Raw genomic sequence first — 25,135 nt, forward strand, 5'->3', positions numbered from 1 at the left:
CCTACCCCTGGACTAGAGAACAGAGACACCCCCAGTGGTAGACTGTCCCACCCCCTGGACCAGAGAACAGAGACACCCCCAGTCATACTGTCCCACCCCTGGACTAGAGAACAGAGACAACCCCAGTCATACTGTCCCACCCCTGGACTAGAGAACAGAGACACCCCCAGTGGTAGACTGTCCCACCCCCGGACTAGAGAACAGAGACACCCCCAGTCATACTGTCCCACCCCTGGACTAGAGAACAGAGACACCCCCAGTGGTAGACTGTCCCACCCCCTGGACTAGAGAACAGAGACACCCCCAGTGGTAGACTGTCCCACCCCTGGACTAGAGAACAGAGACACCCCCCAGTCATACTGTCCCACCCCTGGACTAGAGAACAGAGACACCCCCAGTGGTAGACTGTCCCACCCCTGGACTAGAGAACAGAGACAACCCCAGTCATACTGTCCCACCCCTGGACTAGAGAACAGAGACAACCCCAGTCATACTGTCCCACCCCCTGGACTAGAGAACAGAGACACCCCCAGTGGTAGACTGTCCCACCCCTGGACTAGAGAACAGAGACACCCCCAGTGGTAGACTGTCCCACCCCTGGACTAGAGAACAGAGACACCCCCAGTCATACTGTCCCACCCCTGGACTAGAGAACAGAGACAACCCCAGTCATACTGTCCCACCCCTGGACTAGAGAACAGAGACACCCCCAGTGGTAGACTGTCCCACCCCCTGGACTAGAGAACAGAGACACCCCCAGTGGTAGACTGTCTCACCCCTGGACTAGAGAACAGAGACAACCCCAGTGGTAGACTGTCCCACCCCTGGACTAGAGAACAGAGACAACCCCAGTCATACTGTCCCACCCCTGGACTAGAGAACAGAGACACCCCCAGTCATACTGTCCCACCCCTGGACTAGAGAACAGAGACACCCCCAGTGGTAGACTGTCCCACCCCTGGACTAGAGAACAGAGACACCCCCCAGTCATACTGTCCCACCCCCTGGACTAGAGAACAGAGACACCCCAGTGGTAGACTGTCCCACCCTGGACTAGAGAACAGAGACACCCCCAGTGGTAGACTGTCCCACCCCTGGACTAGAGAACAGAGACACCCCCCAGTCATACTGTCCCACCCTGGACTAGAGAACAGAGACACCCCCAGTGAAAGCAGCATCTATGTGGGAATTTGGGGAACGTTCCCAGAATCCTGGTCAGGATAATGACAGGTCCACCATCTCCTATATCTTCTGTTGTTGTCAATATACATGATTCATATGTTGAAATGTATATCAAGATATTCTATATTTCACTTTTCTTTCATCCTGGTTCCATCAATCATCAAGCCCTTTGACAAAACCCTGCACACCCTGTGGGTTTCCAGGACTGGGATTGAAGGACACTGATGTACTTTACTTTGTGTATGTCAGAATCAGAGACTGCGGATGAATTTTAATTCGATTTTCTCCGATTTTCCTGAAATGCTTTTTGCTGAGCGACTGATGTCTGTAGTTAGTCTGTTGTTGCTTTTACTTTATTAATATTGACATTATTTAATTCCGATGATTTGTGGGAAATGAGGAACAGATCATGAGTTTGTAAATATTGATATTGACGAGACGGAGAGGAGGATTTTATTATCAGTGGTGGCAACATAAGCAGTACATAGCACCTTCATAAGCAGTACATAGCACCTTCATAAGCAGTACATAGCACCTTCATAAGCAGTACATAAGTGCTTCATAAGCAGTACATAGCACCTTCATAAGCAGTACATAGCGCCTTCATAAGCAGTACATAAGAGCTTCATAAGCAGTACATAGCACCTTCATAAGCAGTACATAAGAGCTTCATAAGCGTACATAGCACCTTCATAAGCAGTACATAAGAGCTTCATAAGCAGTACATAGCGCCTTCGTAAGCAGTACATAGCACCTTCATAAGCAGTACATAGCACCTTCATAAGCAGTACATAAGAGCTTCATAAGCAGTACATAGCACCTTCATAAGCAGTATATAAGAGCTTCATAAGCAGTACATAGCACCTTCATAAGCAGTGCATGAGGGCTTCATATATAAAGGCATAATCTTGACAGTATTCTATTCCAATATGACACGTACAGACCCAATCACAACGCCACACCCTTCCAGCAGGTATTTGTATATCCTACATCTGAAACTATCCAATCCTTACAGACCTGTTGATCTAGGATTGGGCTATGGATCCTCTGCAGGGATGACGTAGGCCTTAAGTATGGCTTATGAAGGTGATAAGTAGCCTCTAAGTAGGTTTCCTGCTGTAACTCTAAAAGACTTGATCATACATGGACTGTACATCAGTGGATTTGTTGCAACATGTCAAAAGTATACCTAATTTACATCCCAAATGGCACCCTATCCAGAGCCCTATCCCTTAAGTAGTGGACTATATAGGGGAAAGGATGCCATTTGTGGCACTGAGGGAGGAGTTGAATGGATCTATTCCAGGGTTTGTTGTGCGTCTGCTGTTTTAAACTAAACCTGCTAACCAACGATGTAATGTCAAACAGTACGATGGCTGTTACACGGTTAAATAAAAGCTGATATTTGGAACGTGTGAGAGACCCTGTAGCCTAATCTATAACCTGCGTATCGATACACTGAGTGGACAAAACATTATGAACACTTGCTCTTTCCATGACAGACTGTGCAGGTGAATCCAGGTGAAAGCCATGAACCCTTATTGATTTAACTTTTTTAATCCACTTCAATCAGTGTAGATGAAGGGAGGAGACAGGTTAAAGAAGGATTTTAAGCCAAAAGATTTAAGTGCCTTTGAACAGGGTATGGTATTAGGTGCCAGGGTCGCCGGTTTGTGTCAAGAACTGCAATGCTGCTGCTGGGTTTTTCATGCTCAACAGTTTCCCCTGTGTATCAAGAATGGTCCACCACCCAAAGGACATCCAGCTCACTTGACACAACTGTGGGAAGCATTGGAGTCAACATGGGCCAGCATCCCTGTGGAACGCTTTACACACCTTGTAGAGTCCATGCCCTGACGAATTGAGGCTGTTGTGAGGGCAAAAGGGGGTGCAACTCAATATTAGGAAGGTGTTCTTAATGTTTTGTGCACTCAGTGTACATTACCACACACACCTGTATGTCAACAGATTTAAGATTGTTACGCAAACCTGCGGGTCAGGGTCAAGACTAGGCTTTGGGCTTTAAAAGAAGGACCAATATATCTCACAGGAGACAATTAAGACAGGTAGGACATTCCAAGTCACACAGAGAAAAGTGCAGAGGGAAAGTGGTGCTAGCCGCAGGTATGCTACACTGGTGTATCTGGGAGGAAGGATGGCATTTGATTTAAAACATCCAAACATATCAAAGAAAAATCGATTCAAACAGTCACCTTTAGCCTACCACTGAAGAAGACACTCTGGTGATCCAAACCGTCACCGTTAGCCTACCACTGAAGAAGACACTCTGGTGATCCAAACCGTCACCGTTAGCCTACCACTGAAGAAGTGACTCTGAAGCGCTGCCAGGCTGTCATCTGTTCCTTGGGCGCTGTCCGTCTGGGTAAACTGTAACTGCTTGCCGAAACCAGCATATGCTGTTCTAGGCGCCCCTGGCCACGCCCATAGCCGCGGGAAGTAGTGGTGCTTCAGCACCCCCTGAAAAATCTGAATTAAAAATATATATTAATAGAAACATTTATGATTTTTTCAAAATATATATTTTCAAAAAAGTAGTGCACTGGGCCTTTGCTAGTATTAGCGGACCGATATTGACATCTGTAGCAATGGGCAAAAAAAATGGTGGTTGTATAATTAGGAACAGTATCTTGCAGGATTCAATAGTTGGAATTGTAAGAGTTGTTGCTCTGTCCCTTTCTCTGTGATTGTCATTTTAATTGAATACAGAAAGAACAAAACCCTGTCCTCAAACATTTACATCAAAATGTGCAAAGTTATGGGCAAAGACACAAAACATCCACATCAAATTAAATATTTTTCTTGATTAAATAACATGGAAAACAACCACTTTTTGTGCAGTATTAATTTACCATCCTTACAAACCACTTTATGTAGGCTGTTTACATAGGCTGGTCATCTAGGTTTTTACCTGTAGACTTTCCTTCACCATGAAGAAAAACAATGCACAATACAGTAATTGAGTACATTGAGGCATCAAATGGTTTGTAATGATGTGATGAAATGTATGCACTCACTAGTTGCTCTGGATAAGAGCATCTACTAAAACGGAAAAGGAATGAATAGACCATTTTAATTTTTACATAAAAATAAGTTGCATTTGCAAAGTATTTCAAGAAACTGGAAAACATATATCAAGCAAGTACTTTTATATTCCACAAGTATTATCAGTTTAACTGTTTTGTACAGATAATTATCAGACTCAAGTTACAAATGCTGGTAAACACTCAAATGCATTTCGTTTTTAAAAAATCACAAAAGTAGTGCACTGGGCCTTTACTAGACCAATATAGATGTCTTCAGTGCAGGCAACAACGAAAAAATGTCTGCATCCCCAAACTACTTCCCGCCGCTATGCCCACGCTGCTGCATTATTAACACACACAGACACACCTGACCCCCTCCGGTTGGCCGTTACTGGGCCAGCCCAGACCTTGCTGTGGTTTCGTAAGCAACGCGAGCTGCAGCAGACTATAAAGCCACTGCTGATCTAACGGGGTGACTATCATCGTCATCAGAACGCACAAGCACAAGCACGCAGTAGCCTAGCCTAGTTATATTTCACCGGCGGATAACGGACACGGGACAGGACACTCGTCGTCACAATGTGAGTTCTCATACTGCGTGTTTGGTGACTGTTGAGTGGACTATGTTGGGCTAGTGCGTATTAAATATTGTATATATTTTTTCTTAAAACAAATGGGAACATTTTTGTTAGGTTTATTTGTTTTACTTAAATGTGTGTGGGACGAGAGTAATTCTATGGGTACGGTTTAGAAATCATTTTGTAGTTGTATACCAAAAATGAGAAAGAAAGTGTAATGTGGGTGTGACATTGACCCGAGCAGCAAAATTACGAAATGACGCATTGCTTGCGATCTCACGGAGAGAGAGAAGGTAGAAAGAGAGAGAGGGGAGGGAGAGAGAGTGTGTTTCTGAGCCACCCCTTTCATGTTTCGGTCTGCTGCATCAATATTAACCGGGTCCTGGCTCAGTAAAGGCAAGCACAGTGTGTTGTCCGCATTGAAACGCCACTGTTGGCTCGCTTCCAACCGTTAAATAACGGTTGCTAGCTGTTGAGTAACGGATTGTTTCTGCCCTGCAGTAGGTCAGTGATTGAAAAGGATCTAGTTAAGATCATTAAGATCATTATCTTTTCCACCGTGACCTCAGATAGCATTTTCTGCTGCTGTGGCTAGTACAGAGTATGATGATGCAGCAAAAATCTAGCTCTCTCTCTCCTATTTCTCCTCCTATCTCTCTCTCTCCTATTTCTCCTCCTATCTCTCTCTCTCTCCTATTTCTCTCTCTCTCCTATTTCTCCTCCTATCTCTCTCTCCTATTTCTCCTCCTATCTCTCTCTCCTATTCTCTCTCTCTCCTATTTCTCTCTCTTTCTCTCTCTCACACACACACCCCTCCCTGCTCACTCTCTCCATCTCAGAGGATAATGTGCCCCATTGTACCTCTGCAGAAAGCACCTTCACACACGCACACACACACACTTAGGGACAGTTAAAATGAACAACTCTGTGTGTGTGTGTGTGTGTCCTTAGGGAGTTCTTCTCAGGGCTGGTGGTGTTGGCTCTAATGGTTTCAGTTGGTGCTGAAGGTGGCGTCGGGTAAGACAACCTCTCCTTTTCAATGACCTTTACTGTGTGTGTGTGTGTGTGTGTGTGTATGTGTTAATAGTGTCTCATTGTGTCTCCTGTCCTCTAGCCCCCAGCAACAACTCCAGTTTCTGCTCCGAGTCAAAGGAATGTCTGGAGTATGAGCTGGTGTGCAAAACAGACGAATATGAGGTGAGTGGACACACAGACGGACACCTGCACCTACATGTTAAAAACGTCTCCTTCAATAATATGTGTGTGTGTGTCGGTCCGTCACTACAGTCCCACTCGTTGGGTGTCTACGGATGCGGAGGCCTACTTCATGGGGGGTGGGAGCAGCCATGGCCTTCAGGAGACTGTTCCAATACATCACTGGAGCCAACAACAGGGGTGAGGGAGGGAGGGAGGGAGAGAGGGAGAGAGGGAGAGAGGGAGAGAGGAGAGAGAGAGAGAGAGAGAGAGAGAGAGAGAGATCTCCTGTGTGTCTGAATTTTCACATTTGAGCACAATGTCGTCTACAAACGCATTGTCTACAGTACCAGTCAAAAGTTTGGACACACCTACTCATTCAAGGGTTTTTCTTTATTTTTACTATTTTCAACATTGTAGAATAATAGCGAAGACATCAAAACTATGAAATAAACATTTGGAATCATGTAGTAACCAAAAAAGTGTTAAACAAATCAAAATATATTTTATATTTGAGATTCTTCAAATAGCCCTTTGCCTTGATGACAGCTTTGCACACTCTTGGCATTCTCTCAACCAGCTTCACCTGGAATGCTTTTCCAACTTTCTTCAAGGAGTTCCCACATATGCTGAGCACTTGTCGGCTGCTTTTCCTTCACTCTGCGGTCCGACTCATCCCAAACCATCTCCAATTGGGTTGAGGTCGGGGGGATTGTGGAGGCCAGGTCATCTGATGCAGCACTCCATTACTCTCCTTCTTGGTAAAATAGCCCTTACACAGCCTGGAGGTGTGTTCGGTCATTGCCCTGTTGAAAAACAAATGATAGTCCCACTAAGCCCAAACCAGATGGGAAGGCATATCGCTGCAGAATGCTTTGGTAGCCATGCTGGTTAAGTGTGCCTTGAATTCTAAATAAATCACAGCCACTGTCACCAGCAAAGCACCCCCAACACCATAACACCTCCTCCTCCATGCTTTACGGTGGGAAATACACATGCGGAGATCATCCGTTCACCCACACCGCGTCTCACAAAGCCCCGGCGGTTGGAACCAAAAATCTCCAATTTGGACTCCAGACCAAAGGACAGATTTCCACCAGTCAAATGTCCATTGCTTGTGTTTCTTGGCCCAAGCAAGTCTCTTCTTATTGGTGTCCTTTAGTAGTGGTTTCTTTGCAGCAATTCGGCCGTGAAAGGCCTGATTCATGCGGTCTCCTCTGAACAGTTGATGTTGAGATGTGTCTGTTACTTGAACTCTGTGAAGCATTTATTTGGGCTGCAATTTCTGAGGCTGGTAACACTAATGAACTTATCCTCTGCAATAGAGGTAACTCTGGGTCTTCCTTTTCTTGTGGCGGTCCTCATGAGAGCCAGTTTCATCATAGCGCTTGATGGTTTTTGCAACTGCACTTGGAAGAAAGCGTTCAAGTTCTTGAAATTTTCCAGATTGACTGACCTTCATGACTTAAAGTAATGATGGACTGTCGTTTTTCTTTGCTTATTTGAGCTGTTCTTGCCATAATATGGACTTGGTCTTTTACCAAATAAGGCTATCTTCTGTATACCACCCCTACCTTGTCACAACACAACTGATTGGCTCAAAGGAAATAAATTCCACAAATTAACTTTTAAGAAGGCACACCTGTTAATTGAAATGCATTCCAGGTGACTATCTCATGAAGCTGGTTGAGAGAATGCCAAGAGTGTGCAAAGCTGTCATCAAGGCAAAGGGTGGCTACTTTGAAGAATCTCAAATACTTTTTTGGTTACTACATGATTCCATATGTGTCATTTCATGGTTTTGATGTCTTCACTATTATTCTACAATGTAGAAAATAGTAAAAATAAAGAAAAACCCTTGAATGAGTAGGCGTGTCCAAACTTTTGACTGGTAGTGTATGTTTGTGTCTGTACTATATGCCTCTAAATGCATGAGTGTGTACGCATGTCTGTCCCAGGTCTACAGATGGAGATGACTGCTCCAGTCCTGGTGAGGATCCCTGAGGAGACCAGGATGTGGGAACCAGCCATCTACACCCTCAGCTTCCTGCTTCCAGCAGCCTATCAGGAGAGGCCTCCCACACCCACCAATGACAAGGTGAGCCTGGCCCACCCAACCCTCCAATCAGAAATAGGTGGAATGAACACATCACACAATTCGTATTATTATGTATGCCATTTAGCAGAGGCGTTTATCCAATGCCACTTACAGTAGTAGTGAGTGCATATATTTCTAGTATGTGAGTGTGTGATCCCTACGGGAATTGAACCCACGAACTTGGCGTTCCTAGCTCACACTCTTACCAACTGAGCTACACATACTTGACTCCAGTGATATTGTCAACAGATGATGAATCAAGATGTTCTCTTCTGCTGTACAGCTATGGATATGAGAAGGTGCTCACAGGTGCTTGTCTGCTTCTCTACATACACTATCTATGAGGACACCCCTTCAAATTAGTGGATTCGACCTCACTAATGCTCTTGTGGCTGAATGGAAGCAAGTCCCCGCAACAATGTTCCAACATCTATGCGGAAAGCCTTCCCCAGAAGAGTGGAGGCTGTTATAGCAGCAAAGGGGGACCAACTCCATATTAATGCCCATGATTTTGGAATGAGATGTTCGAGGAGCAGGTGTCCACAAACTTTTGGACATATAGTGTACCTACACTGAGTGGACAAAACATTAAGAACACCTGCTCTTTCCATGACATAGACTGACCAGGTGAAAGCTATGATCCATTATTGATGTCACTTGTTAAATCCACTTCAATCAGTGTAGATGAAGGGGAGGAGACCGGTTACAGAAGGATTTTTTTAAGCCTTGAGACAATTGAGACATGGATTGTGTCGTGTGCCATTCAGAGGGTGAATTGGCAAGACAAAATATTTAAGTGTCTTTGAAACGGGGTATGGTAGTAGGTGCCAGGCTCGCCGGTTTGTGTCAAGAATTGCAACGCTGCTGGGTTTTTCACGCTCAACAGTATCCCGTGTGTATCAAGAATGGGAAGCATTGGAATCATCATGGGCCAGCATCCCTGTGGAACACTTTAGACACCTTCTGTTGTTCTAATGTTCTAGAGTTCTTTCTTTCTGAGGGGATAATGACTTGAATTCTATGGAATTGTGCCATGTCATTATGTCTGTGTGAACTGATCTAGGATCAGATTACCCCCCCCCTATGGAATTGTGCCATGTCATTATGTCTGTGTGAAGTGATCTAGGATCAGATTACCCCCCCCTATGGAATTGTGCCATGTCATTATGTCTGTGTGAAGTGATCTAGGATCAGATTACCCCCCCCCTATGGAATTGTGCCATGTCATTATGTCTGTGTGAACTGATCTAGGATCAGATTACCCCCTCTCTATGGAAGTGTAGGTGCGTAGCTATGGAGGCTGGAAGTTATCAGTGATGTTATAATGTGTTATTGTTGTTGTAATGTTTCTCTCTAGCTCTACTTTACGGAGATGCCCTCTATGGATGTGTACGTGCGTAGCTACGGAGGCTGGATGTTATCAGTGACCTCCAGGCTTCATGCTCACCTACTGACCAAGGAGCTGACCAGGGTCCAGGCTGATTACAACCACACCTACCACTACGGAGTGGGTTGCGACAGGTAGGTCAGAGTCCAGGCTGATTACAACCACACCTACCACTACGGAGTGGGTTACGACAGGTAGTTCAGGGTCCAGGCTGATACAACCACACCTACCACTACGGAGTGGGTTACGACAGGTAGGTCAGAGTCCAGGCTGATTACAACCTCACCTACCACTACGGAGTGGGTTACGCAGGTAGGTCAGGGTCCAGGCTGATTACAACCCCACCTACCACTACGGAGTGGGTTTACGACAGGTAGGTCAGAGTCCAGGCTGATTACAACCCCACCTACCACTACGTAGTGGGTTACGACAGGTAGGTCAGGGTCCAGGCTGATTACAACCCCACCTACCACTATGGAGTGGGTTACGACAGGTAGGTCGGGGTCCAGGCTGATTACAACCACAACGGCCTCCACTACGTAGTGGGTTCACGACAGGTAGGTCAGGGTCCAGGCTGATTACAACCCCACCTACCACTACGGAGTGGGTTACGACAGGTAGGTCAGGTTCCAGGCTGATTACAACCCCACCTACCACTACGGAATTCGGGTTACGACAGGTAGGTCAGGTTCCAGGCTGATTACAACCCCACCTACCACTACGGAGTGGGTTACGACAGGTAGGCCTAATCTAATCTCAGATACACACACACATTCTGATCTCAGAAATACACACACACCCCTCCTCCTCTCTCTCTCTCTCTCTCTCTCTCTCTCTCTCTCTCTCTCTCTCTCGCTTTCCACCTCTCTCTCTCTCTCTCTGCTTTCCACCTCTCTCTCTCTCTCTCTCTCTCTCTCTCTCTCTCTCTCTCTCTCTCTCTCTCTCTCTCTCTCTCTCTCTCTCTCTCTCACTCTCTCTGTCTCTGTCCCTCTCTCTCTCTATCCCACTTCCTATGTGACCCCCTCTCTCTTTTCTCTCTCTCTCTCTCTCTCTATCTATCCCACTTCCTATGTGAACACCCCCCTCTCTCTCTCTCTGTCAGTATTGATTCTGTCCTGTGTTTCTCTCCAGTCCTCTGAAGCTGCTGAACAGACACACGAGGTGTGTCGTAGCTGAGGGAGAGCCGTCTGCTCCTGACCCCCAGGAACCAACCCCACCACACACACCTACCCCCACGCACACACCCGCCTACACACACCCAACGCCACAAACACACCCAACGCCACACACACACCCGGCACACACACCCAACGCCACACACAACCCCCAGCACCATCTCTGACTCCCCCTCAGATCTCCCCGCCAACCGGCCACCAACCCCCCTCCCAGGCCCCCCGAGGTGGTGACCCCGTCTCAGAGCCCAGTGGTCGGGGAGACCCCCTCGGCCAACAGCTCTGACCCCCAGGCGGACAACCCCTGGAACAACACTGTAGAGGCCTCCCTGGAGGACACCCCCTCTGTTAACTCTGTAGACGGCCCCACTAACCTCAACCTGGCCTAGCCCTAGAATATTATATATGGCCCTGAACAGTAGAGGGGTATGGAGGGGTGCTGTGGTGATGGAGCTCATTCAGTTAGAAGTCCATTTGGGATTGGGCCCTTGCCTCAGTATTTACTGTAATACACCACCACCCCTACTGGTGTCAGGTGAGTGTTACTACATAATAGATTTATTCACCTGCTGCTGACCTGCTCTCCATGTTACCACGCTCAGCTGACCTCCCTCTCCATGTTACCACGCTCAGCTGACCTCCTCTCCATGTTACCACATTCAGATGACCTGTTATTTATGTATCATATAAATTAATTAATCAATCAACAAATCAACAACGCTCTTGGATCTGCTTACCATATCCCTCCTTCCATAATGAAATGTTAGCCCTGCATAAGAACTGTGTTGGTTTGATAGTTGGTGTTAAGGATACTGCTGCAGTAGATGCTGATAGCCAGTTAATTAACAGACGACCAAAGAAGGAGAACCTATAGGATGAAATGAGACCAGACTATATAGTTGTAGATGGTAGAACAGAAGACAATATGATAGAACAACAGTATTGTAGATCTAACCCTGGCCAATGGCGTGCTGTAGATCTAACCCTGGCCAATGGTAGTGCTGTAGATCTAACCCTGGCTAATGGCAGTGCTGTAGATCTAACCCTGGCCAATGGCAGTGCTGTAGATCTGGCCAATGGCAGTGCTGTAGATCTAACCCTGGCCAATGGCAGTGCTGTAGATCTAACCTGGCCAATGGCAGTGCTGTAGATCTAACCCTGGCCAATGGCAGTGCTGTAGATCTAACCCTGGCCAATAGCAGTGCTGTAGATCTAACCCTGGCCAATGGCAGTGCTGTAGATCTAACCCTGGCCAATGGCAGTGCTGTAGATCTAACCCTGGCCAATGGCAGTGCTGTAGATCTAACCCTGGCCAATGGCAGTGCTGTAGATCTAACCCTGGCCAATGGCAGTGCTGTAGATCTAACCCTGGCCAATGGCAGTGCTGCCTAGCAGTATGGAGCTTTATTCTCCTGTATCATTATTTATTGTTTACAGATAGACTGATTTATTTCTGTCCCACGGACTAGACTCATTGTCGTCTCAATTATGTATTTATCTGTAATGATTTATACATTTATTCTGTGTAGTTTGCTGAGCCGCCTTTACATTCAGCTTGATATCAGTCGGTAGTGTGTAATTACTCACCATGGTGTCTATATGATTCTATGGTGTGTGTGAGAATGCTTAACTTGTATCATTATTAAAATAGTAGAAATGTAACAATTAAAAGTGATTGACTGATGTTTAATCTGTAGTTGTACCTGAGAGGGTTTCTGTTAGTGTGGTTGTGATATCTGTCAAATCCTGAGGATGGCGCAATAAAACACTAAAACAAACATACTGAGTCATGTAATTATTATTGTGTGGCTTTGGACTTCACTAAACCAGAGTTCATAAACGTACATGGCTTCATAGACTTGTCTTCAATGATTCCCAGACCCAGATTAAACCTAGTCCTGGACTAAAACACCCTTTTTGGAGATTGGTGTTTAATCAAGGACTAGGTTTAATCTTTGTCTGGGACACCAGTTTATAAATGTAAAGTCACAGATCAGGAGGGAGCATGTAGTCTTGAGGTCAGTCGATGTTCATTCAACCACATTTTGACTCAATTAACCCTAGTCAGGATTAAACCTACTCCTGGATTAATCTAATCTGCGAAAACAGCCCACAAAAATGAGTTTCCCGGCCCCAGATTACAGCTCTACTCCTGGGCCCTGGTATTCAAAAGTAGCTCAGAGTAGTTTCCGGCCCCAGATTACAGCTCTACTCCTGGGCCCTGGTTTCATAAAGTACCTCAGAGTAGTTTCGGCCCCAGATTACAGCTCTACTCCTGGGCCCTGGTATTCATAAAGTACCTCAGAGTAGTTTCCCGGCCCCAGATTACAGCTCTCTCCTGGGCCCTGGTATTCTTAAAGTAGCTCAGAGTAGTTTCCCGGCCCCAGATTACAGCTCTACTCCTGGGCCCTGGTATTCATAAAGTAGCTCAGAGTAGGAGTGCTGATCTAAGATCAGGCCCCTACCTATCGTCTAAAAGACTAAATGTATCATAGATCATAATCCTTTGACTAACACATGATCAATTTAGCGTAATCTTAAACAATAAAATACTCAGTAAAACACAAAGAAAACACCATCTCAGTGTAGGGGTTGGGTTTTATTAAAACAGAAGAGAGATAGGCTACACGTCATGATGTTCGGGTCAGAAGGTGGACTGTGTGTGTTCTGTCAGGGAGCTGTGTGTTAGCAGTGTGTTTCAGTATTGACACCATCACAGGTCGTGGTCAGGGCCGGGTGTTACCTTCCTGGGGATGTGTTGGGAGGGGGTGGGTGCTGTGTGTGTGTGTGTGTGAGCGTGTGTGTGTGTGAGCGTGTGTTTGGGGGGTAGGGGAGGTAGGGGGTAGGGGGTTTCGTGGTCCTGGAGAGTGTTGTGGCGTGGATCAGAGAAATCACTATATGGGAACTATGGTAATATCACCGGTAGAGACTTTACCTGGAGGAGAGTGTGAGAGAGAAGAGAGAAAGAGAGAGAAAAAAAAAGACATTGAAGTAACAAAATTTTTGTTTCAATGTTGTAACTTCCATGGTGGAGCTGGTCTAGTGATTATATATCTATGTTCACCTTCCATGGTGGAGCTGGTCTAATGATTATATCTCTATGTTCACCTTCCATGGTGGAGCTGGTCTAGTGATTATATCTCTATGTTCACCTTCCATGGTGGAGCTGGTCTAATGATTATATCTCTATGTTCACCTTCCATGGTGGAGCTGGTCTAATGATTATATCTCTATGTTCACCTTCCATGGTGGAGCTGGTCTAATGATTATATCTCTATGTTCACCTTCCATGGTGGAGGAGCTGGTCTAGTTATTATATCTCTATGTTCACCTTCCATGGTGGAGGAGCTGGTCTAGTTATTATCATCTCTATGTTCACCTTCCATGGTGGAGGAGCTGGTCTAGTTATTATATCTCTATGTTCACCTTCCATGGTGGAGGCTGGTCGAGAAGCTGGAGGTCTGCCGGCGCCCGATGACATCTATCGTGGAACCTCCGCTGGACACAGTGCCGCCTCCTGATGATACTGTAGCTGTGCCTCCCTCCATGGCTGCTCCCCCGCCGGACACCATTGCAGGGCCTCCTGATGACATCATGGCTGCTCCCCCGCCGGACACCATTGCAGGGCCTCCTGATGACATCATGGCTGCTCCCCTCGGACACCATTGCAGGGCCTCCTGATGACATCATGGTTGCTTCCCCGCCCGGACACCATTTCGGGTCCTCCTGATGACACCGTGGCTGGTCCCCTGGTGCCCACAGTGGCTGGTCCTGGTGCCACGTGGCTTCTCCCCCACCGACACCATCGCGGCACCTCCTGATGACACAGTGGCTGGTCCTGATGAACCGTGGCTGGTCCTGATTGACACCGTGGCTGGTCCCGATGACACAGTGGCTGGTCCTGATGACACCGTGGCTGGTCCTGATGACACCGTGGCTGGTCCTGATGACACCGTGGCTGGTCCTGATGACACCGTGGCTGGTCCTGATGACACCGTGGCTGGTCCTGATGACACCGTGGCTGGTCCTAATGACACCGTGGCTGGTCCTGATGACACCGTGGCTGGTCCTGAGTGACACCGTGGCTGGTCCTGATGACACCGTGGCTGGTCCTGATGACACCGTGGCTGGTCCTGATGACACCGTGGCTGGTCCTGATGACACCGTGGCTGGTCCTGATGGCACCGTGGCTGGTCCTTATGACACCGTGGCTGGTCCTGATGACACCGTGGCTGGTCCTGATGACACCGTGGCTGCTCCCCCCACCAACACTATCGCCGACGCCTCCTGATGATGCCGTGCCACTTCCTATGCCATACCGCTCACCTCCTGATGATGCCATTACCGCCTCCTGATGATGCCGTGCCGCCTCCTGATGACGGCGTGCTGCTTCCTGATGACGCCATACCCGCCTCCTGATGATGCCGTACCGCCTCCTGATGGCGCCCGTGACCGCCTCCTGATGGTGCCGTGCCGCCTGCTGATGGCGCCGTGCCGCCTCCTGATGGCGCCGTGCCGCCTACCCTGATGGCGCCAGTGCCGCCTGCTGATGACTACCGTGCTGCCAGCTGATGGGCCATACCACCTCCTGATGGCGCCGTGCCGCCTACTGATAGCGCCGTGCTGCCAGCTGACGGCGCCATCGCCTCCTGATAACGCCCGTGCCGCCTCCTGATGGCGCCCGTGCCGCCTCCTGATGGCGCCCGTGCTGCCTCTCTGATGGCGCCATCGTGCCGCCTCCTGATGGTGCCGTGCCGCCTGCTGATGACCGCCCGTGCCGCCTCCTGATGGTGCCCGTGCCGCCTGCTGATACACCGTGAGTTGCACCGGCTGTGCCTCCCTCCATGGCTGCACCTCCTCCTGAACTGCTAGAGGAGACCTCTGTGACAGTGGTCTTAGTATCACCATGCCTCCCTCCATGGCTTGCTCCCCCCCCCGGACATCGCTTCGTGGAACCTCTGCCGGACACCGTGCCTCCTCCTGGTGGCGCAATGCTGCCTCCTGATGGCGCCGTGCCTCCTCCCTGATGGCGCAGTGCACTCCTCCTGTTTGCGCCGTGCCCACTCCTTCTGATGGCGCCGTGCCTCCTCCTGATGGCGCAGTGCCTCCTCCCTGTTTGCGCCGTGCCTCTCCTCCTGTTTGCGCCGTGCCTCCTCCTGATGGCTACCGTGCCTCCTCCTTGCACCATGCCTCCTCCCTGTTTGCGCCGTGCCGCGCCTCCTGATGACACCGTGGCTGATCCCCCCCCCGGACACCATTCGCGGGGCCTCCTGATGACATCATGGCTGCCCCGCCCCCAGAACTGCTGGAGGAAGAGCTAGTGGAGCATCAACATGGAACTTCCTCCAATCTCCACCCCTCCTACTACTCCCCTCCCGATGATTTCCCCTCCGACACAATGGTTCTGGTCACAACAGTCTTACCTGAGTACATAGATAGCACATGTTAATAAGGCGTTTAAAACATTTAGATATAAAGCAGTAGTCCGTCACAGTGGGGGCGTCATATTACCCAAAAACACGGAAATGCTTCCAATGATTTTTTCCGCCATTCATTTTTCACATCGTGTGAATTTTACAAACACTTCAAACGAAGTGGGTGTTTGGTGTGGTCTTACAGTGCATTGGGAAAGTATTCAGTCTCCTTCCCTTTTTTCCACATTTTGATTACATTACAGCCTTATTCTAAAATTGGTTAAATAAATATTTTCCTCATCAATCTACACACAATACCCCATAATGACAAAGTGAAAACAGGTTTGTAGAAATGTTTGCGAATTTATTACAAATAAAAAACCTTATTTATACTTTATTTTACATAAGTATTCAGACCGCTTTGCTATGAGACTCGAAATTGAGCTCAAGTGCATCCCTGTTTCCATTGATCATCCTTGAGATGTTTCTACAACTTGATTGGAATCCACCTGCGGTAAATTCAATTGATTGGACATGATTTGGAAAGGCACACTGTTATATAAGGTCCCACAGTTGACAGTGCATGTCCTTAAAACACCATGAGGTCGAAGGAGGTGTCCGTAGAGCTCCGGTTATTCAGGACTGTGTTGGGGCACAGATCTTGGGAAGGGTACCAAAACATTTCTGCAGCATTGAAGGTCCCAAAGAACACAGTGGCCTCCATCATTCTTAAATGGAAGAAGTTTGGAACCACCAAGACTCTTCCTAGAACTGTCCCAAACTGAGCCAATCGGGGAGAGAAGGGCCTTGGTCAGGGGAGGTGACCAAGAACCCGATGGTCACTCTGATAGAGCTCCAGAGTTCTCTCTCTGGAGATGGGAGAACCTTCCAAAGGACTACCATCTCTGCAGCACTCCACCAATCAGGCCTTTATGATAAGTGGCCCGGCCGGAAGCCACTCACTCAGTAAAGAGCATATGACAGCCCACTTAGGTTTGCCAAAAAGGCACCTAAAGGACTCTCAGAACATGACAAACAAGATCTCGTCTGATGAAACCTCGATTGAACTCTTTGGCCTGAATGCCAAGCATCACGTCTGGGAAACCTGGCACCATCCCTACGGTGAAGCATGGTAGTGGCAGCGTCATGTGTGGGGATATTTTTCCACGGCAGGGATGGGAGATATCAATCGGGGAAAGATGAGGCGGAGCAAAAGGAGATCCTTATGAAAACCTGCTCCAGAGCGCTCAGGACCTCAGACTGGGGAATGTTCACCTTCCAACAGGACACGACCTAAGCACACAGCCAACCACAGGTGCTTCGGGATAAGTCTCTATGTCCTTGAGTGGCCCAGCCAGAACCCAGACTTGAACCCGATCGAACATCTCTGGAGAGACCTGAAAATAGCTGTGCAGCAACAGCTCCCCATCCAACCTGACAGAGCTAGAGGCTCTGCAGAGAAGAATGGGAGAAACTCCTCAAATACAGGGTGTCACGCTTGTAGCGTCATACCAAAGAAGACTCGAGGCTGTTTTTTATGTTTTATTTTTGTGCAAAAATGTCTAAAAACCTGTTTTTGCTTTGTCATTAAGGGATTGCTGTGTGTAGATTGATGGGGGGAAAAAACAATTTAATAGCAATTTTCGAATAAGGCTGTGGCGTCAACAAAATCAAGGGGCTGAATACTTTTCGAATGCGCTGTACCTTGGGGTGGCGTTTTCATAGCCGTGTAATTTCTCTCAGACAGTGTGAGTTTTAGCAATATATTCGCCTCAATTTACTCTAAAACATTTGGCATGCTAATTGTTGATAAAAGTTACCTTTGCCGAGAGAGATTTGACGGTTATCAACGTCATGCCAGTGTAAGCCTACGAAACACAGACCCTTTATATAAAAGTAGTTCTAAAATCCCAGATGTAAAAATCAATGGTGAAAAAAACTATTGGAACCATTTTCTGGGTTTTATGACTCATACTGTGGTACTCAGTACTTGATAAGAGCTGTGATTCGATAACTTTGTATTTCACATTTCATGCCATGGGCTGAGGGAGTTTCCTAACTAACTAACTATCAAGTTTTACCTGAAAACCTCCCGGCCCCTCCAGAGATCCACTCATGCCCCCCCCCCAGGTCAGCCCCTCCAGAGACCACCATGCCCCCCTCCCAGGTCAGCCCTCCTCCAGAGACCATGCCCCCTCCCAGGCCGGCTCCCCTCCAGCAAATGCTTATACTGTTGGATCTCCATCTCCTAGGCGACTCTTGATGTTCAGAAGGATCTGGGAGAGCGGCGTGAGAGGGGGGAGGTTGAGAGTGAGGGGGAGAGGGAGAGAGGAGAGGGAAGGGGGGAAAGGAAGCGAGGGAGAAAAGTGGAGAGGTATTTTGCGATTGAGCCGGCATTCGCAGAGCTTACCATGGATGCGATCTCTGTGAATGCTAGGGAAAGTAACGCATTAGTGGGCTGTCTGTATCGCTGCTCTGTAACCCGCCTTGGATTGAATCCCTAATCACTGTTTGTGGGTGATTCAGTATAGAGGATATGGTTACTGTCACCTGGTAGTCCTGTCTCTGCTCAGTGATTCAGTATAGAGGCATGGATTACTGTACCTGGTAGTCCTGTCTCTGCTCAGTGATTCAGTATAGAGGTATGAGTTGCTGTACCTGGTAGTCCCTGTCTCTGCTCAGTGATTCAGTACTTAGAGGTATGGTTACTTGTACCTGGTAGTCCCTGTCTCTGCTCAGTGGTGCTGGCCCTGATGGAGGTCAGTTCTCCCTCCCAGGCCCATCACCTTGCCGGCTATACCCAGACAGACGCTGCTGGAACTGGGACTGAACCTCCACCAGCCTGGCTTCCAGGTTTGCCATCTGGAGGATGGGGAGGGTGGGGGGACACACAAGAGATGAGACCACGAAGGACACATACACACACAGATACACAAAACACACACACACACACACACACACACATTTAGCATGATAGGGATTGGAAACAGAAGATGTGTATAAATGGGGACACTGTGTGTGTGTGTGTGGCATTAATGTGTGTGTGTGTGTGTGTGTGTGTGTGTGTGTGTGTGGAGCGTGTTTAAGTGTTCTTGTGGGGACCAGACATTTTGTTGGTCCCTACAAGGTCAAATGCTATTTCTTAGGGGTTTAGGGTTGGGGTTAGAATTAGTGTTATGGTTAGAATTAGGTTTAGGGTTAGGAGCTAGGGTTAGGGTTAGGGTTAGAATTAGGTTTTTAGGGTTAAGAGCTAGGGTTAGGGTTAGGGTAAGAGTACGGGTTAGGGGTTAGGGGTTGGGGGTTTGGGGAAAATAGGATTTTGAATGGGACTGAATTGTGTGTGTGTGTGTGTGTGTGTGTGTGTGTGTGTGTGTGTGTGGACGTGTTTAAGTGTTCTTGTGGGGACCAGACATTTTTGTTGGTCCCTACAAGGTCAAATGCATTTCCTAGGGGGTTTAGGGTTAAGGTTAGAATTAGTGTTATGGTTAGAATTAGGTTTGGGGTTAGGAGCTAGGGTTAGGAGCCTAGGGTTAGGGTTAGGGGTTAGGGTTAGAATTAGGTTTGGGGTTAAGCAGCTAGGAGTTAGGGTTAGGGTAAGAGTACGGGTTTGGGGTTAGGGGTTTGGGGAAAATAGGATTTTGAATGGGACTGAAGTGTGTTGTGTGTGTGTGTGTGTGTGTGTGTCGTGTGTGTGTGTGTGTGTGTGTGTGACTCACCCCCCATCGTAGACCCCGTATTCCATCTGTAGGGTCACCGGTAGCGGTTCCCGTAACTCTGTCATCTCTGAGCGTGGTCCTAGTGGTCGTCTCAGTCACCGCCGCTGACTCTGCCTGCTTCATCTCCACCTGTCCACACACACACACACACACACACAGAGACACGTCACACACACACACAGAGGCTACGTCATACACACACACACACAAACACACACACACAGACACACACACACACACACACACACAGAGCCACGTCACACACACACAGAGACCACGTCACACACACACACACACAGACATGTCACACACACACATACAGCACCTCTGATACATGTTTTTAACGTTGGCCTGTGGTAGTGCCTGCGTTGGCGTGGTAACAGACCCTGTTTGGTGTACCAGGCCTCGGCCTGTCTGCGGGTTTTTCTCCACGGCCGACTCGCCCACTCCGACCTGACTTCAGCCAGCATCAGAGACAAGTCCTGGCTCTTAGCAGCCTGGACATCCACCTTCACCTGGCCGCTCATCCCCCCACGCATGGACAACAGCTCCTAGAGAGGTCACAGCTCAGGGGGTTAGGGGTCAGGGGGTTAGGGGTCAGAGGTTGGGTCAGAGGGTTGGGGTCAGAGGGTTAGGTGGAGGGTTAGGGGTCAGAGGGTTAGGGGTCAAGGGTTAGGGGTCCAGAGGGTGAGAGAGAAAGAACTAAGAGATACACAGAGGAGAGAAATAGACAGAGAGAGAAACAGAGAAAAAGAGAAAAAGACAGGTGGGCCTTCACCTCTTCATGGCTCTTCGTCATGGGGAGCCGTTCCTTCCTCGTACCCCTGCAGGTCACTGCATCATGGCTGTGATGTTCATCTCAAACTCCCGCTGCAGGTTCCCTCCAGACCCCGATGTCCCCCCTCCACACACTGGCGCAAAGACTTCTCATTCTCCCATCTGGCAGAGATACAGTGAATAGAGGCGACACCATATTCAGTGTGACAGAATCATTTCTGTTCTACACCATACATTTCTATCAGAGCGTCTTGTAGCGTTCTCCTGAACAGGCCCAGAGAGGCGGGTGAGAATCCGTTAGCTCTTTGGGGTTTTAGGCTGGGTGTCTGTAAATCACTTTGTGACAGCTGCTGATGTAAAAAGGGCTTTAAGAAATGACTGAGATTGATTGATTGATTAATTGATTGATTGATAACTGCAAGATAAGGCCCAATAGTACTATTTCATAGCCTACACGCTACACACAGTGAGCATTTCAACCATAGAAACAGAATCCAATCTAGTGATATGATTTCAACACCGGACCAGGAAAACTTCGATAACTGCCATGGTTTTTGTTATAAGAAATATACACTACATGGCCTAAAAGTATGTGGACACGTGCTTGGCGAACATCTCATTCCAAAACCATAGGCATTCATATAGAGTTGGTCCCCCCTTTTGCTGTAATAACAGCCTCCTCTCTCTTCTGGGAAGGCTTTCCACTAGATGTTGGAACATTGCTGCGGGGACTTGCTTCGTTCAGCCACAAGAGAACATTAGTGAGGTTGGGCACTGATGTTGGGCGATTAGGACTGGCTCTCGGTCGCGTTCCAATTCATCCCAAAGGTGTTCGTGATGGGGTTCAGGTCAGGGCTCTGTGCAGGCAGTCAGGTTTCTTCCACACCCGTCTCGACAACCCATTTCTGTATGGACCTCGCTTTGTGCATGGGGGGCATTGTCATGCTGAAACAGAAAGGGTCTTCCTCAAACTGTTGCCACCTAGTTGGAAGCACAGAATCGTTTAGAATGTATTTGTATGCTGTTGCGTTGAGATTTCCCTTCACTAAAACTGGTGAAGTGTGATTCATCACTCCAGAGAATGTGTTTCCACTGCTTCAGAGTCCAATGGGGGCGAGTTTTTGCACCATTCCAGCCGACTTTGCCAATGCGAATGGTGATCTTAGGCTTGTGTGCGGCTGCTCGGCCATGCAAACCCATTTCATGAAGCTGCTGGCGAACAGTTATTGTGCTGGCGTTGCTTCCGGAGGCAGCTTGGAACTCAGTGTGAGTGTTGCAACCCGGGACAGGCGATTTTTACATGCTCTGGCGCTTCAGCACTTGGCGGTCCTGTTCTGAGCTTTGTGCTACCCCGCGGCCCGAGCGTTGTTGCTTCTAGGCGTTTCCACTTCACAGTAGCAGCACCCTACAGTTGGCCGGGGCAGCACTAGAAGGAGTAGAAATTTGACGAACTGAGATGTTCGGAAAGATGGCATCCTCTGACAGTGCCACGTTGAAAGTCACTGAGCTCTTCGTAAGGGGCCATTCTATTGCCAATGTTTGTCTATGGAGATTGCATGGCTGTGTGCTCGATTTTATACACCTGTCAGCAACAAGTGTGGCTGAAATAGCCTAATCCACTAATATTAAGGGGTGTCCACATACGTTTGTATATATAGTGTATGTTTTGTAATCTGAGAGTGATAGATAATTAAGAAATCAGCTGGGTTACAACTACAACAAAGTCCCTATAGAAGTAGCCTATGATAACAGTGAGCATTTAATCTCCCAAGCACAGCTGTTAGCCTGGGTTAACTGTCTGTTTGTGCTATCGTTCCACTCCTTGCCACTCCATGTTTGGAATGTGACACGTAGTAAAAAGGAGTGGAACGTTAGCACAAACACACTGGGTTCCAGGCTAACAGCTGTGTCTTCTAATTCACGTATTTGCCATTTCCTGACGACAAATTGTCCAATAGACTGGGGCTATAGGAGAAGATCAGTATGAAGTCATGAATAGAGTTGACTGGACCATCTATAGGATACAGCTGATTGAATTATTTCCTTTATTGGTATCTACTTCATTGAGACATAGTGTATTTATTTTTGATTCATTCTATAGGTTACAACTGTGTGGGAGTGGTGTGTAAAGATACATTAATTAATTAATTAATTCATCCATTCATCCATTCATACATCCATAACTATCCATCCATCCATCCTACTTGACTCTGAAGTCGTCAGCAGTCAGCTTGGCATTGTCTATCTCCACAGCAATCTGAGTGTTCTGTATCAGGAAACCCATGAGCTGCAGACAGAGACAGGAGTCAGCCACAGTGTGTGTGTGTGTGTGTGTGTGTGTGTGTTTGTGTGTATGCACATGTTTAACTATTCTTGTGGGGACCAGAAGTCCCCACAAGAATAGTAAACGAACAAACATTTGACCAACTGGGGACATTTTGTTACTCAATAACGTACCCATAATGTACTCAAACATATATGACTATATCATAATGTACTCAATAACATACCCATAATGTACTCAAACATATATGACTATATCATAATGTACTCAATAACGTACCCATAATGTACTCAAACATATATGACTATATCAAATATAGATAAGATCATCTACAATACTGGATATTATTTTTGGGAAAAAAACATCCCAAAACATTTCGCAGTGGGCACATACTGTATGTCAATTCAACGTCTGTCCCACGTTGGTTCAACGTAATTTCATTGAAATGACGTGGAAACAAAAGTTGATTGAACCAGTGTGTGCCCAGTGGGCTAGTTCTTGTGCGCTTTTACGCACAACTTGTACAAATGGCAAGCGCGCTAAGAGAGAGGGGAGAGAGACGGAGAGAGATAGTTTTAAAGCCTACCTGCTCCTTGAGTGGTTTGAGTGTTGCGTTGTAGATGGTCAGGTCGTGCGCCTCGACCTTGTTGAAGGTGAAAGTCTTCAGCTTCTCCTCCAGCTGGTGGTTGGTGGCCTCCAGCTGGCGAACCTTCTCCATGTAGGTTGCCAGGCGGTCGTTCAGGTTGTGCATGTGCTGCTTCTCGTTACCGGCGAACCCGAGGGACTTGTCCCCAACACCTCCACCGAATCCGAAACCTCCTCCTTCGCCGCCACCACCGCCACCGGAGCTCATCCCACTGCCGCCGCCACCGGAGCTCATCCCACTCCCCAGACCGGCCATGTGGCTGGAGGATGACATCCTGAACCCTCCTCCTCCACTACCTCCACCGGCTCCAAAGCCGTTCCCGAAGCCGAGACTAGCGCCTCCGCCCCCGGCCCCTATCCCCATTCTGCCCCCGAAACTGGAGCGTATTGACGACCCCCGGAGGAGGACAAGGCCATCTTCCGGCTCCCGAACCCGGAGAAAGAGTTAGCGGAGAACCGCTGCTTCCCGGACAGACTCATGGATCACGACTACTAACAATGACTACCGAGAGAAAGACACTTCCTATCTTTCGGTCTTCTGTCCTCTACCGCTGCTGCTGCTGCTGAGGTTGCGAGAGTCTGAAGACGCTGAGCGAGCCTGTGACCGCGGCTTCTGTCACCGCGCTTCAAGTGTTAATATCCTGCGCAATAAGTGATGGATATATATATAGCGGGACTGGCTCGCTCTCCACGCCCCTGTAAAGCGCAATTGCTACTGGTAGCCGAACTCCCCAGCCCCAGGCCAATGTTCCATGATCTTTTGGGTGGAGCTGAAGGAACAGGGAGGTGAACTGTGTATTAATGTGACTGTCACGTGACTAAGGGCGTGGCACTGCACGCATGACACCCACAGGGCTCTGGGGGAAAAGCAGTGCACTATGTAGGAATATGGTGCTATTTGGGACGTATCCACAAGTGTTTTTCTATGACTTTTACATAATGGTCCATTAGGGCGGTTCTCATTGAGGGAAAATCATTATTCTGCATCTTTGGTGTGTGTGTGTGTGTGTGTGTGTGTGTGTGTGTGTGTGTGTGTGTGTGTACCATTTGGTGTGCCCGTGTGTGTAGGTGATGAACATGACAGTTCATGATTGATTGTTGATTTAACTCCAATGTAATAACAGATGCCTGGTTTGAACCGGCCTCCATGGCACAGAAAGTGATTCAATGCAAGCCACACTTGAATTTATGTAACCCTATCAAGATGCCCCCTGATGATCTCTTTTACACTTTTTGCTGACCGATTCCAACAGATTTTATCGTCCCAAATTAATAAAATAAAATACACAGAATAGAGGAGATACCCTTCGGGACAAATTCCTTCTTCGATTCCACCCACAGTGGGGAGAGATCTCTCCTTTCGCGCTCCCACGGTTTGCAGCCAGCGCATTCACGTTGCCTGCAGCTGTGTGCAAAAAAAATAAGTGGCCCGGTTGCATTTCTTTACCCGGAGCAAAGCGGTTGGATGTTCTTGTTGTTGTTCATCACAGCGAAAGTCATCAAATGAAGCATAACTACATTTGCATGAAGCGTCGAAGGGAACGAATCGTTTAAATGCACATATCAAAGATAGGTTTCTTTGAAGTGTTGTCCTCGCCGACCCCCTTGTGCGCATTGCACAGCTCGAGGCCTCCCCCACCCGTG

The 25,135-nt window shown here is 47.9% G+C and overlaps 3 protein-coding genes across 3 annotated transcripts; 2 read left to right on the forward strand and 1 right to left on the reverse strand.

Annotated features, from left to right (window-relative positions):
- Window positions 1-4,627: 4,627 nt before the first annotated feature.
- LOC121533237 (putative uncharacterized protein DDB_G0290521) lies at window positions 4,628-11,183 on the forward strand. The gene is given in 10 exon segments (XM_045216354.1): window positions 4,628-4,807; window positions 5,756-5,821; window positions 5,920-6,000; window positions 6,077-6,134; window positions 6,136-6,199; window positions 7,957-8,096; window positions 9,454-9,617; window positions 10,615-10,809; window positions 10,811-10,880; window positions 10,883-11,183. Coding segments are annotated over 10 exon segments (1,002 nt in total). The 5' UTR covers window positions 4,628-4,805; the 3' UTR covers window positions 11,045-11,183.
- Window positions 11,184-14,129: 2,946 nt separating this feature from the next.
- Window positions 14,130-14,732, forward strand: LOC123485436 (mucin-7-like). The gene is made up of 2 exons (XM_045216349.1): window positions 14,130-14,327; window positions 14,418-14,732. The coding sequence occupies exons 1-2, from the start codon at window positions 14,130-14,132 to the stop codon at window positions 14,730-14,732; spliced, it is 513 nt and encodes a 170-aa protein (XP_045072284.1).
- Window positions 14,733-20,639: 5,907 nt separating this feature from the next.
- On the reverse strand, window positions 20,640-23,855 carry LOC123485437 (keratin, type I cytoskeletal 20-like). Its single transcript, XM_045216350.1, has 3 exons — window positions 23,433-23,855; window positions 22,767-22,849; window positions 20,640-20,724 (listed from the first exon to the last, which is right to left on the reverse strand). Exons 1-3 carry the CDS (start codon window positions 23,853-23,855, stop codon window positions 20,640-20,642), a joined length of 591 nt encoding a protein of 196 aa, XP_045072285.1.
- Between the last annotated feature and the right edge of the window lie 1,280 nt (window positions 23,856-25,135).

The sequence above is a fragment of the Coregonus clupeaformis genome, unplaced genomic scaffold (genome assembly GCF_020615455.1).
Source record: "Coregonus clupeaformis isolate EN_2021a unplaced genomic scaffold, ASM2061545v1 scaf0689, whole genome shotgun sequence".
Taxonomy (NCBI): domain Eukaryota; kingdom Metazoa; phylum Chordata; class Actinopteri; order Salmoniformes; family Salmonidae; genus Coregonus; species Coregonus clupeaformis.

Coding starts and splice junctions, on each gene's coding strand:
- LOC123485437 (XM_045216350.1), bottom strand. CDS start 23,855: ATGGGGATAGGGGCCGGGGGCGGAGGCGCTAGTCTCGGCTTCGGGAAC. Junction 22,850..23,432: donor TCAAACCACTCAAGGAGCAG/GTAGGCTTTAAA, acceptor CTCTGTCTGCAG/CTCATGGGTTTCCTGATACA. Junction 20,725..22,766: donor GCTGACGACTTCAGAGTCAA/GTAGGATGGATG, acceptor TATCTCTGCCAG/ATGGGAGAATGAGAAGTCTT.
- LOC123485436 (XM_045216349.1), top strand. CDS start 14,130: ATGACATCTATCGTGGAACCTCCGCTGGACACAGTGCCGCCTCCTGAT. Junction 14,328..14,417: donor CCCTCGGACACCATTGCAGG/GCCTCCTGATGA, acceptor TGGTGCCCACAG/TGGCTGGTCCTGGTGCCACG.